General features: G+C 41.5%; 1 protein-coding gene across 1 annotated transcript in view; it reads left to right on the top strand.

The window, feature by feature from the left end:
* Positions 1–13,933, top strand: part of tbl1xr1a (TBL1X/Y related 1a) — a 50,112-nt gene that overhangs the window by 31,553 nt on the left and 4,626 nt on the right. Inside the window, exons 3-12 of the mRNA XM_084921661.1 lie at positions 7,159–7,260; positions 10,060–10,205; positions 10,411–10,636; positions 10,800–10,932; positions 11,311–11,452; positions 12,960–13,023; positions 13,271–13,368; positions 13,479–13,539; positions 13,630–13,751; positions 13,835–13,909. Of these exons, the coding sequence (XP_084777787.1) occupies positions 7,203–7,260; positions 10,060–10,205; positions 10,411–10,636; positions 10,800–10,932; positions 11,311–11,452; positions 12,960–13,023; positions 13,271–13,368; positions 13,479–13,539; positions 13,630–13,751; positions 13,835–13,909 (1,125 nt within the window). The 5' untranslated portion in view covers positions 7,159–7,202. The remainder of the gene's footprint in view (positions 1–7,158; positions 7,261–10,059; positions 10,206–10,410; positions 10,637–10,799; positions 10,933–11,310; positions 11,453–12,959; positions 13,024–13,270; positions 13,369–13,478; positions 13,540–13,629; positions 13,752–13,834; positions 13,910–13,933) is intronic.

Raw genomic sequence — 13,933 nt, 5'->3', positions numbered from 1 at the left:
ATAGTTTTCAGGGTTTTTATCGGTTTTCAGCGTTATTTTGTTATCGTTTTTATCGTTTACTCGGGTTTCCTGGGTCTTTTCACGTGTGTTATGAATAAATCTTCTTTTTTTTTCGGTACCGGTACTAGTTTTATTTTGTTGTATTTATCCGCGACACCTTAAAGGCCGGTCCATGAAAATATTGTTGGGCATGAACCGGTCCGTCGCGCAAAAAAGGTTGGGGACCGCTGCTGTAGAATATTTTCACAAACTTTTCATTCATCATTCTGGGCAATCAGATAGGAATTTGTCATTCATTTGACTAAACAGCTGAGTAGTAAGTGGCACAACAAAACATTTTTTAATTACTTTTAACTTGAGTGATGATGCAAGCTGCTTATTGACCTGAGTATTTAGAAATGTTTTGCACTGCTCAGAGAGGAAATTTTGTGTGAAGATTGCTATCTGCAGTCCATGGGATTGCAGTGTGTGTGGTGTAGCACAGTATCCTGTGATAGACACAAACTGTGTTGAAAAGGGGCACCAGTAGTGCAGTCTTAAAACTTACAGTCCTACTTCATTGTTACCAGAGAGTAAAATTTGTTGTTTGTGTTAGTGTTGAAATTAAAAAGGTTTTATGTTATTTTTTAGTAAGTGTTTGGTTGTATTTTACACTAATGAAGTCATTTTTTTATGATAAGCATCTTAAAATAAAGTGTTTTCTTCATAATGTAGGAGATGCAATCTCAAATAAAACATGATTAAAAGGCAGTTGAAGTGAATTCCTTCTTATTGATTGGGGCCTTGTGAGTGATGGATGTCAGCTGATGAACCAAAGCAAATCTAATTTATTAGCAATATTGATTTCATATTGTGAAGGTCAGCCCCACATGCCCACCTGCCCCTTTATTCTTATTGGTGTGATTTCAGTCTTGCTTCCTCTGGAGCAACTTCATGGTCATGGCACAGGTCACATGCAGCAGTAATAGTCCTGTCCTGATTTTTGTTGTTGTTGTTGTTGTTTGTTGGGTGGGTGGGATTATTGATTGTATGATTGTGCATGAGTGTGTGTGTGTGTGTGTCTCCTACCCTCCCCCTCTCTCCTTGAGCAGTAACCAGATCTAACATTTACTGTACAGGCCAGTCTGCCACTGGCAGCACAGAGACAGAGAGACAGAGGGAGAGAGGCGAAGGGAAAAAATGTAGAGCCAGAGATTCCCTTCTCCTCTCCCATCCCCCCCTTTACTCTCCCACACTGTCAACACAGAGGCTCCTGGCTACCGCTCATGGCTCCACAGCGCCACTGCAGTGGAGTGGTGGTAGAGAGAACTACAGCTCACTGTTTACAAACTAACAGCACTGCTGTCAGGAGGGATTTGAGCAAAAGGTCTGAATGATCTCTGACAGGACCGTCTACAGGTTCCCCATTAAAGAAGCACAGCAGCAGGTGGCTGAAATTATACTCTGCTTTCATGCTTATTGATCGAGGCTCCTGGCCGCAGCTCCAGTCTTAATGTGAGCACCACACATTACCAGTAACTGTAATCTTTAATACCACATAATGTAGATTCAACATATATCAATTAGCTTTTGTCAAATAGGCAACAATTCTGTCCGGAGATGGCTGATATGAGCGTCTTCCTGTTTTTGAGGAATGTATTGGAACAATCATACTGTGCTCTTATAAGATCATAGTTTTTCAGTGTTGGGCAGCTACAATTGTCAAATAAACCAAAGGTGCTTTTGCCTTTCATGTATCCCACTCTAGAACTACATGACTTATGGAAATAGAACTTTTTAGTTCCTGGGTCACTATACAAATGTGATGTAGTTATTTAAGCCTAATTAAAGTGTGCTGCTGCTGAAGCAGTTGATCTCAAAGTTGCATTTCAGTGAAGAAGCAGTTGCTTTAAATTAGCACTGGGTGAGATTTATTTGTATAATATGCTAGAGACTGACTGCGCTGCTTTGTATCGATCCTTTCTCAGTTAAAATGGTGCACTGGTGTCTTTAATAGGTGGAGAGACTGAGAGAGATGGAAGTAGCTACCTAAATAGACATATAGCAAGGTGCTGTCATGTAGAATGAGGGCTTGCCACCTTGTTTAGTCACTTTATAATTTTCTAGCTTGTTAACAGTTTACTGGACAAATGAATACTTTCTTGCAGGATGCACAGACCTGGTAAACTACTTTAATTTCTTCAGTTTAATTACTCTAAAGCCAAAGACGAGGGTGTGCACAGCTCGTGTGTCCTTAAAAACAAATAGAAAGTAAGAAGGATTCACTGTGTGGCTCCATTTAGCAATTGAGCTTCACAAGATGATTAAACTCAGAGTCGAGTTGACAAACGTCACAAAAAATCCTTTACAGAGAAGCAGATCCATTCAATTCGCAACCCTAAATATCACCAGCTGAGTCGGTTTCAGTGCAGTCTTGAGTAGGCTGTCATGAATTTGCTCATTTTTTTTCTACCGTTGTAGGTTGTTCTTTTGGATTGTGCTACATCATGTCAAATTATATAATATATTCAGTTTTTTTACCAGTATTTTGTCCACGACTTTACGATACATGATTACAAAATAGCTTGAGTGTAGTGGTGTAACTAGAGATGTGATCAGTAGTGGAAGCAGTAAAATTACTTTTTAAGGATCTTGCACAGAGCAGTTTATTTTTGTGTCATTGTGGTATTTTTCAGAGGCTGGTTGTCACACGTTACGTCAAGAAGGCCAACCGCAAAGTACATGGGTGTGGCTTGTTTGAGAGGTTAGCTTGCAGTATAACACTGTAGTAAAGTGGAAGTGAAAGCAGTCTGACAGCTGCATATGATTTAATTATAATAAGAGGTCTAATTTAACACAGTGTGTCTGTGGTAGTGCCGTTTCATGGGGCTGCAGCAGGAACGGCTCATTTCAGCCCCAACAAAGTGTTGCTACTTTTGTAATTATGCTGAAAAGCTCAACTCTGAGATGGTTTCCATTATTTTGTCTGCCTGCAGTTTATCTGCCCCCTCAAAACAATCTGTTTGCTGACAGTTGTCTCTGTGGAAAACACAATCCTCTCTCTTTGGAGACAGAGGGTCCAGGCACAGATAAGTATCGCTGAGCCAACATGCCAGAGAACAACACCACCTCTTCTTCATCTGCTGTCTCCTGGGTTATGAACACATCCCCAGACAGCTCAGCCATGGCACCCCTGTTCTCCAGTGAAGCTGATGCAACTGACTCGCCTTACTTTGTCGTTGTTGTCGTTACTGTGGAAAACTACACCGGATTCTCGAATACCATTTTGTGGAGCTTCAGCAGAAATCGTCAGTGAAACGGTGTATCTCGGGAAGGGCGCGTACTTTTTAGTTCAATAACCGCAGAAATTTTCAAGCATCTCGTTTTGGAACCACAACGCTGCCTGACAGACTCACCACACACATGTTGAAGGGTAGAGCTGTTAGTCAGCTGTATTTACATGTGACAGAATGTCTTATTTTCCTCTCACACAGTGCACAGCCTCGGTTTAACATTGCACATGTGCAGACTGCTCATTTACAGGTACTCACTGTCACACAGTGAACAGTTCAGACAGAGAGAGAAGTGGATTTGCTGCAGGAGAGTGAGCACTTGTACCTGGCAGCCAGTACTGGCCACATATCCAGAAAGTTGTTGAAGTACACATTACTCAGCTCGTTTTTGAGAAGGGGGGGAACTGAACAAAAACAAAAAATTCACATTGTCCAATATCGTCCTGCTGTTCCCAATAAATAAAATGGAAGATTATCAGTGCTTGTGGCTGCTGTTGCAATCTCATCAATTTTGTGATCTCATTAAAAATTAGGAGATATAAAATCAGGTCAGATCGTTTGTTTCTCTGGCATAAATTAGGGATTAATAAATGACCGTGGTTAGCACCGTTGCCTCACAGCAATGAAGGTTCTGGGTTTGAATCTACTGGCCAGCGAGAACTGTATGTAGGGCTGCGCGATATGGCCTAAAATCCATATCGCGGCATAATTTGAAGCATATGCAGTAACGATATATTCTTTTCTTCTGTATACCGTATTTTCCGCACTATATAAGGTGCACTTAAAATCCGACAGTGTGCCTTATAATCCGGTGCGCCTTATATATGAATTCTGGTTGTGCTTACTGACCGCGAACGATTTTATGTGGTACACGGCGCTCAAAAATCTGTCAAATGTTTTACTACGACTTTGGTAAGCTACGAAGCCGTACCGCTTGATGGATTGTCGGAGCATTACGGCTACCGTAGTCAGGAGCCTCACGGAGTAATCTGGGTCCAAAACTCCGTCTGCTTCAGGTCCCAAAGTCAATGAACACTGCGTCTTCACTGAGAGTTAAAAACTGTCAAAATTCTTTCATCTTTAATAAAACAGTCAGTGTTGCTGCTTTACCAGGTGTAACAATTAAGTTTAACATTCAGGCATCCATGAAAACAGAATTTATTAAATACAACAGTGTTAGAAGTTAGCAGGAAGTTAGCGCGCTAGTTTCACTAGTTACCTAAACATGATATAGCATGTTCATGACTGAGAGATTTCTAAAAAAATTAAAACGTACAGCTCTGCTATCACTTCCAACATAAATGAAGACAGAAAACTAAACAGCAGTGACTTTTAGGGTTACTGAAGTTGGGCTAGCTGGTAAATAATGATGTGCTACGTGATTGCTAGCGACACAACTATGTTAGCATAACAAACACAGTGAAGCTGGAGGATGAGCGCTAACTTTTTTTCTACTCAATAAAAGTTAAAGTGAGTGTTCCCGATGGTTAGGGACAAATGTAATCACATGGCAGGATGCTGTAAACGGACCAAACTTCAGTCAGGAGAACAACTGAGATAATTCATCCACTATAGAAGGTTAGTCATTAATATACTGCAACAACATGGGAATAGAGCAGCTGCGAGAGAATTCAACATTAATAAATCAATGGTACGGAAGTGGAGGAAGTGCAGTTTTTGGCTTTCCTCATATTCCAAAACGTGCTTTGTCTCTTTGCTATTACTGTCGCCGCATAATTTGCAGATGATATTGTTTGCAGCCGCTGCAATGCTTTTGACCAAAACAGGCGAAGCTGTTCATATCGTTTCTACCAAATACAGTTTATACCGCCCACCCCTAACTGTATGTGTGGAGTTTAATGTTGGCCCTGTGGTTCCTTCCTGCTTCTTCTAACAGTCCAATAACGTGCTCATTTGGTTAACCCGACTAACGTCCAACTGACAATTTTGTGTTGTGCCATGGTGCATCTAGCCTCTTACTCGGTAATAGCCGGGGATATGAATTGGATAAGCAGTTAAGAAAATGGTGTTTGGATAGAAATAAAACAAACAACAACAAAAAGGTAGTGGCATCACATTGTCATTTTTAAATGTCTTTTTCTGTCGTTAGATCTTTATGGAAAAACAATATCTGCTCAAGGAAGAAATCCATGAGTAATTGAATTTTTTGGGATCTGCTCTACTCTACTACAATACTGATGTTTCACAGTTGTAGTGTGTAATTGTGTCTTATTTTTCGTCGCTGCGACCGGTTTATCAGGTTGTCATTAAAGGAAACTTCTCCCCCCTCCCTCAGCTCAGCATCCAGCAATACTAAGGCCACTGCTCAGTGTACGGAGATGTTGAGCTGTTCCAGATGACGCAAGGTTAAAATCCTCTGAAAAGAAATGTGTCCACAGTACCCAGGAGAGTTTCAATCACTTAACTACCATTAAATGCACAGAGAGACTCCTGCTGGGAGGCGGGTGGGGGGGGCTGCAGACGAGGAGCTCCAGGCCTGATTACTCTCTGGGGGAAACAGGCTTTGAACTGGTGCTTGTTTGGAATCGGCTCTCTGCACTTGTTAACCCCGCAGTTGTTAAACTTGCGGTTCCCAGCCATATTAGTTCACACAAAAAGGGAACGTCAAATCATGTGACATGTGCTTGGGCGCACACACGAAAGGAGTCCTACCAGCAGAAGTGTTTCTGTCCTGCTGATTTCCTTCCCGCTCGTGTTTTTCAGTCGAGTAGTTTGTAGTGGGCCGGTGCCCAGATGACTGCATCAGATGTTAAATATGTGGTCAGAGGGAACAGAGCAGCTTGGGGTGTGGGCACACTGTGAATAAAACACCAACTGAGAAGTAATTGTAACACATATTAACGTACAGCCAGCATGGTCTGGATCACATCGAAAAAATAAAGACGTCAACTGATGTAAACTAAACAGACTGCTGGTCCAGCTTTAGTTAGCACCAGTGCAATAGCATGTGTTTAATCTGCCTGTTGTTAAGATATAAGCTGCAGCCTTTATTTTATTTTATTTTTGTCAATTTTGTGCTTGTGTTAATTAATAATGTCAGTGTGCCATACATTTAGCCATACAGGCTACTCTTCATCCCCGGCAGGCTGATGCCACAAACAAGAAACGTAAATGCAGAAGGATCTAAGCACAGAGCAAAGTCAGAAGCACATAAATGATCAAACAATGACATAATCAGATAAAATATTAAACAGTAAAAGCCACTTAGAGTGCTCATGAGCACAGACAATAGCACGACCAGGGTGACTGAAATGCAGACAAACAGTAAAACAATGACACTCCATCAGATGTCTTGACTCACAGGCATGTAGACACGCTTTCTGCCTCTTACCTGTAGTTATTTTTATAACTACAGGTATATAGTAACCACTGTCCTTAATGTAAATATGTAAGAAAAATTGTGTATGTTTCTGTTCTGTGTCCTGTGTACTGTTTGTTTGTATATGTGTCTTTTTGGCTGCTGTTACAACCAAATTTCCCCTTGTGGGACAATTAAAGGATTATTCTATTCTATTCTATTTCTCAGTAAATACATGAATCAGTGCCTCAATGTGATTGTTGTTTTTTAAAATGTAATCAAATTGCTGGTGCTAAACTTTCTTTCTTACTTCGTTTTATCTGAGGCCCTGCAAGACGAGGGTCATGTGATCATGTTGTGCACTGAGGCAGCTGTAGGCTATGTACTTTGCTACCAGTGACGTGATTAAGTGTGATCGAGGAGGTCCAGTTTAAAGCTCTGTACATGCGCAAGCTCTGCAGTAATTTCCTTTTCCACAGTAACATCAGCTGTAAACTGACTTTGTGTTTGAGCTTAAATAACTGGTGAGATTTCCCCTTCACTGATGAACCTCTCTCTGTTTTCCAGGCTAGGTGTGTGTGTGCTGACCTCATGGTGTAACAGGAGTAAAGATGAGCATTAGCAGTGATGAGGTCAACTTCCTGGTCTACAGATACCTACAGGAGTCAGGTATCCAGCTCCAGTTCTTCTCCTCTTCATGAAAAGCTTTATCGTTTTTGTAATAGTTCTTTGCTTTTCTACCAACATGGCTCATTATAGTTTTCATTAACAGACTTAGTTTTCATCACAACAAATGTGTGTTTTTATTCACTAATGATGATTAAAATGAGCTGTATGAATCAACAGTACTCTTTAAAAGTTTGTTATAAAAAAGTAATTATCATCAACAATTTATCATGTTTTTTTGTTGTGTTTTTTTAAAGAAGGGACTGAATTAAACACAAATTGAGCAAGAAGACAGTTTCTGATATTTCTAAAAATCGTCTTTTCTAAGATATATTATCATTTATTTGTTTGGGTGGAATTTAATCATTTTTTTCAGGATCTGTTTTCATTACATTTATAAGACGAGAAATCTGTTTTTTTTCTCCGTGTCGTACTATAGGCGGTAGGGTAGTCAGCAGATGCCCGAGCTGCCTGTCAGGTTGTTGGGTCATCTTTGTCACTTTGTATACACAACACGGTCAGTGTGGTGCTGCTTGTTGTTTAAAAGCAGAATATAATGACGCCATTGTAAACAAGAGTGCTTAAAAGAGGACAAACAGCACAGGCTGTCCGCAGTGTTTTAGACAGACGTCATCACACAGTCAGAATGAATCATACAGCTGGACCGGTGTCTGTCCATCGCTTAATCAGATGGGTCGAAATAACATCATGCCTACCACCTGTGTTGTATGGATTTAGGGAAATGAGGAGAAACCAGGAGAAAAGTGGTGAAGGTTAAGGAGGCCCTTAGCTTGTTAAGCGATGTATCGATCACAGTTTTTAATGTGCAGCTTTTGTCTGTCAAAAAAGAGACAAAAAATGGTCACCTCTCATTCTGCACCACTACAGTTTGTTTTTACTGCTTATGTGCAGCAAGTCTATAAGATGAGCCCCCAGTTTGGTGTCCCAAACACCAAATACACACTAACTGAATAGTGTCACTTTGCAGTTTTTGTCTTTTCTTAATAGCAACTAAACCAAACTACATAGCAACATGCTCGTGCTGCAGACGGACCAGATGTGCTGTTGGTTGAAGTTTTATCTGCGTATATCTTCTTCCTGTTCTATGATGGTGTTTGTCTCTGCCCGTTATTGAGAACAATTTAACCTTCATGCAGTGTCTTCCTTGTGCCAGTGTGTTTATATGGGTGTAACCACAGCACTAGCTAGCCACCAGGTCAACTAGCCCAACTTCGCCCACCGCCCAAACTTTGCTGGTATTTAGTCACTCAGGACATGGTACGTAGCTCTAGATGTTAAACGGCTAGCTAACTTACCGCTAACTTCCACCTCTTCTAAATCCTCTTTTTTTGAATGCCTGGACGTTGAACTTTAACACCGGGGAAAACAGGCACTCATCATTCAATTGGTGCGGAAAGAATTTGGACTGGTTTTAACCCTTAATGCTGCCTTAGTGTTAATTGGCATTGTGTTAGATAGTAAGATCATTAAGAGCCATTTGCATTTCGTTTTATATAAGTTTGGTCCTGACTTGAAGTAAAGGCAGAAGTTATCTGGAATAACCATTTTGCAGACATCACAGCAGAAATGACAGATTAGCTATGGACCATCATAAGGATGATCATTTAGATGGTTGATCAGATATATTTGAACTGGAGCCGATCTGTTGGAAGGCAACACTTTGAGGATGTAGACAAAGGCAGACTTAAACAAAACTGTTCTGCTGCCGAGTGATGAGGAAAACTTTGGCTGCAAAGAGTGGGACCTGTTGAGATCAGACTCGTTGTGTACACAGATGAGAGTCGTCTCAGCTGTGGATCTACAACTAATGAATCAGAGGTTTTGAGAAATATTATTAAGAGAAGGAGAAGTAATTCGACCAGCTCTAAAATTAAAAGGGTGACCAGCTGTCCAAATTAAGGATGAGCTTAACAATAATCACATGATAACAGAAAAATATCCGCAGCTTCTTACATTTAAGCAAATATGGGCGGTGATGAAATTAGTTGGCAAGTATTTCTGGATTTGTGTTCTCAGATTTTGCCTTTGGGGCCAGCGTTGCAGCCAGCAGATATATGGATAACTGATACCCTGAGCCAAAACTTCTTGTTCTGTATTTATAGTCCAACAATGAATGAAGATAAATCATCATTACAAGAGCGCTGATGGTTATGAGATTTAACTTCAGTCAAAGCTTTTGTCCTGTTTCTCCACACACGGGTAGCTAAAATTTACTCAAACATAAATGGTCAATATTAACATTTCTAGTACCGTTTATATCCTAATGAGAGGTTGTACATCAGAACAGAAAGACGGAGATGTCTGGATTAGATAATTCCATTTGTTTATGGGATACCTTTTAAACGTCACCACGTTTGTACAAAAGCACTTTTATGCTTACATGTCAGTGGCAACCATAAACAAAGCCTTGTATGTCTGACCAGTTTCTGTGAATGCAGCATCTCAGCAGTAGGTCAGTCCACTATTTAGGTCTAGATGTTACCTGCAGATTGACAGAGGTCAGGGGGGCATGCGGTTGTGACGCAGCAGTTCTTGTTCTCCAACAGCAACGACTTCACAAACATGTTACTAACAAGTCTGAGGTCGAGCATTTTCTTCATTAATACGTCGACTCTGCGGAGGGTCAGTAACTTTCATCACCACAAAAACTTAAGGAAAAAAAGGGTTGAAAGTGTTAAAAGGCGATTAAGACTGAAAAAACCCCCCACAACTTGTAGTTCTTCACTGTGTTGAAATCGAAGGGAGTATTATTTACTAATATTCTTTTCTTCTCCTCTTTAGGGTTCTCCCACTCAGCATTTACCTTTGGCATAGAGAGCCACATTAGCCAGTCCAACATCAATGGTGCTCTGGTTCCCCCTGCTGCCCTGATCAGCATCATCCAGAAGGGCCTGCAGTACGTGGAGGCTGAAGTCAGCATAAATGAGGTGGGACACAAACAAAGACCCTTTAACATCAGATAATAATTCAAGTCTTTCTTAAACGGACTATCAGGATGTCATTCCCATATTAATCTGATATCAAAGGGAATCTGTAAATGTAATATAGACAGAAGCCTGTCAGCTTCTTTCACCAGCTTCTTGTCTTCCTCTGTGTTTCCGCTTCAACCCGATTTCTTCTCTGGCTCCGCAGGATGGCACGCTATTTGACGGCCGGCCCATTGAGTCCCTGTCCCTGATCGATGCGGTGATGCCGGACGTCGTTCAGACGAGGCAGCAGGCTTACCGGGACAAAATGGCCCAGCAGCAGGCTGCAGCTTCAGCGCCGGCGTCGACCACTGGGGGCACTATCGCTGGCAATGCCAAGAACGGAGAGAATACTGCCAATGGGGAGGAGAATGGAGCCCATGCCTTAGCAAGTGAGTGAAATGATTCGTATGATTTTTGGGATTGGGGAATTCTTTTAACAGAGACTTGTATTTATGTTATTAATTAAAATGATGGAATATTATTACATTTTTTATGTATTCACTCATTGAATTTTGTGGGTTTTCATGCCTGATCCATCAACTCTGTGTTCAGATAATCATGCAGACCTGATGGAAGTGGACGGCGATGTAGAGATCCCTCAGAACAAAGCCATGGTCTTGAGGGGCCATGAGTCAGAAGTCTTTATTTGTGCCTGGAACCCAGTCAGCGATCTGCTGGCATCAGGGTGAGCCTTCCTTCCACTTTTGTACCACGTTAATGTTCAAGTCATGAAGCAAACAAGCTGAAAAAAGAGACTAAACATGAATTAATGCTTAGTGTCAGTTTGACCTGAATGTAGTCTTATGACTTGCCTGGTTGTCTCAGTGCACCATCTGGTGGTACAACTTGGTATTACATGAAAGTGCAGCACAACCCTATTTTAATTTCAGTCAAGATCACATCAACACTTAGTGCAGATGTTCTGCCCATACATGAGCAATAAAGTGATGCTTCAGATTTATAACAGAGATCTTTGCTTTGTACAAATGATATGTAAAGATGTGCTATAATGTTGTAGGTTACTTTTTCAGATGGCAGTCTGATGTGTGTGTGTCTGTCTCAGGTCTGGCGATTCGACGGCTCGTATTTGGAACCTGAGTGAGAACAGTACAAGCAGCTCCACACAGCTGGTCCTGAGGCATTGCATACGAGAGGGAGGACAAGATGTCCCCAGCAACAAAGACGTCACCTCACTAGACTGGAATGTGAGTACACACAGGCACACACAAACACACCGAACGTAACACGAATCAATCACCCTGCTCGTGTGGATTAAGTCACAATCTGTAACCTCGAGAAGTTTGTGGGATATTTTCGAATTTCAAAGGGCTACTTGATGTGTTTTCTAAAAGGATTCTGGTAGTTTTTAATGTTTGGTGTCATTTTTAAACCCCTTTTTGAAGAATCAGAGAAACACTTTTGTTGCTAACGCTTATTGTTGTCAACACCTCAGCACGAGATATGCATCCTAAAACAAAAACAGGCTAAGCACAGGCTGTACCCCATGCACAGTCCTGTCAGCAGTGCCCTCCAAGAGTGTGGTAGTAATAACGTTTGATGTTAGATAAGATATAAAAAGATATGTGAAAGAAAAAGAATCCACTATCAACTTTAATTTAAGGCTCCTGCTGTGCATTTTGCTACTTTACGAAATAGGCTGATTGTCACCACTGTTAGGTGCGGCAGTAGATGGATGGTTCATTCACTCATGTTTTTTGAACGTTTCTGCCTTTGAGCATTTGCCTGGGTTCGAGCATTTAAGCCTCGCCTCTTTATCAGGTAATATGTAATGCAGTCACAATCCCAGCCATTTAATGAGAGCAGCGGGATTAGCCAATCAGCATCATAGATGAAACCTAAGCATCGTCAGCTGCCTGTCAGTGCTATTGTTCAACCAGGACACGCCAGTGCGTTTTTATTACGTTGCATCAGTCGACTCTGGCAAAAGCAGCATGTTGCCATGGCAGTGCATTAGCTTCAGGTGGGATATTGTTGTTCTGTAGTGACTGCTCAATCATAATTTAAAGAAAGAAAGTATCAGTAAAACATGGAGGCCTGTGTTGGTGCTTCCGGAACTGCCCCATGTGTCTTTATTTGTGATCGCAGAGGATGGCAGCAGCTGACTGAACTTTACAGAGTAAACTCAGGTTTTTTAATGTGCGCATGTTTCTCCAGTCACTTTGGCCTGGCCTCCATGCTCCAGCAAGACAGCATGCCCACACCCACTCTATCAACCAAAACTTTAAGCAGTCACAAAATCCAGGAAGTCGTACTAGCCAGATCAGTCACCATATTGAGACTGTGGCGAGGGTGTTGAAATCCTCGAGGCCTATTAAAGCATTTCCAAAGAAGATACTAAACAGGTTTTTTTTAACCATCTTATAAAATGACAACATTTAGGTAGATATAAAGAGCAAAGTACTGAATTGTCTGCGTGTGCTGAGTATTTTAACTGTTGGAGTTATCAGACGATGCATTCTTCCTTCAGTCCAGCCTCTGGGACATAAACCAGAGCCAAAGGCAGAGTCAGAAATTTCCTGGAAAGCATCCACGCTGATGGAGAAAACAGACCTCTGTTATAACACCAGCTGACACTCATTCGGCCTGAAATATTTGGACACATACTGTAACTGAAGAACAGGACTTGGGTCAGTAAATGTGTCGAAATCAGGCTCTCATTTATATGGAAACATCTCTCTCTCTCTCTGGCAGAGCGAGGGCACACTGTTAGCGACGGGCTCTTATGACGGCTTTGCCAGAATATGGACAAAAGATGGTGAGATGGCTTTAATTGATGTTACATTCACACTTATTAATGTGGTGTAATCGCTGGAATGCTTTGGGAATTGTGACGTGAATAGTTTGCCACATGCTTTAGTTCATCCTTGAACAATGCTTCCATCTAGAGGCAGGTTTACAGAATGCAGTTATTTTTTTTCCCTGCACTGAATTTCTTTTCAGGCCTTTAAATCCTTTTTTGCATTTAAAGCTGACACGTGTTGTTCTCTTGTTGTGCTCCACAGGTAACCTGGCCAGTACTCTCGGCCAGCACAAAGGTCCCATCTTTGCCCTTAAGTGGAACAAAAAAGGCAATTTTATCCTGAGCGCAGGCGTAGACAAGGTAAACCTGTAAATCAGCTCCAGCGAGAAATAACTTTAAGAATAGTTTGTTATTGTCTCGTGAGGTAATATTTTACTGCAGTCACACTAAGTGTACATGTCTCCTGACAGACAACAATCATATGGGATGCCCATACAGGAGAAGCCAAACAACAGTTTCCTTTCCACTCAGGTAAACAGACGAGACACACAACAAAACTAAAATAATTTTTTTTTTTTTTTTTTGTTCCTGTCTAATATTCCTCTCTCCATCCGCCCACAGCTCCAGCACTTGACGTGGACTGGCAGAGTAACAACACGTTCGCCTCCTGTAGTACAGACATGTGCATCCACGTCTGTAAACTGGGGCAGGACCGACCCATTAAAACATTCCAGGGACACACAGTGAGTAGATTTGTGTCCATGTGCATCTTCCCAAAGCAAAACACACTGATCACAGCTAACCTTCGTCTCCTCTCTGCTTCCAGAATGAAGTAAATGCAATCAAGTGGGATCCCACAGGAAACCTCCTAGCCTCCTGCTCAGATGATATGACGCTGAAGGTGAGTCGCATCGCTGCAGCTCCT

This window comes from Perissodus microlepis, chromosome 23, assembly GCF_051167445.1.
Source record: "Perissodus microlepis isolate ML-2025 ecotype Zambia chromosome 23, ASM5116744v1, whole genome shotgun sequence".
In the NCBI taxonomy this organism is placed as follows: Eukaryota; Metazoa; Chordata; class Actinopteri; order Cichliformes; family Cichlidae; genus Perissodus; species Perissodus microlepis.
The sequence above is the reverse complement of the archived record's forward strand: the minus strand, read 5'-3'. Positions and strand labels throughout refer to the sequence as shown.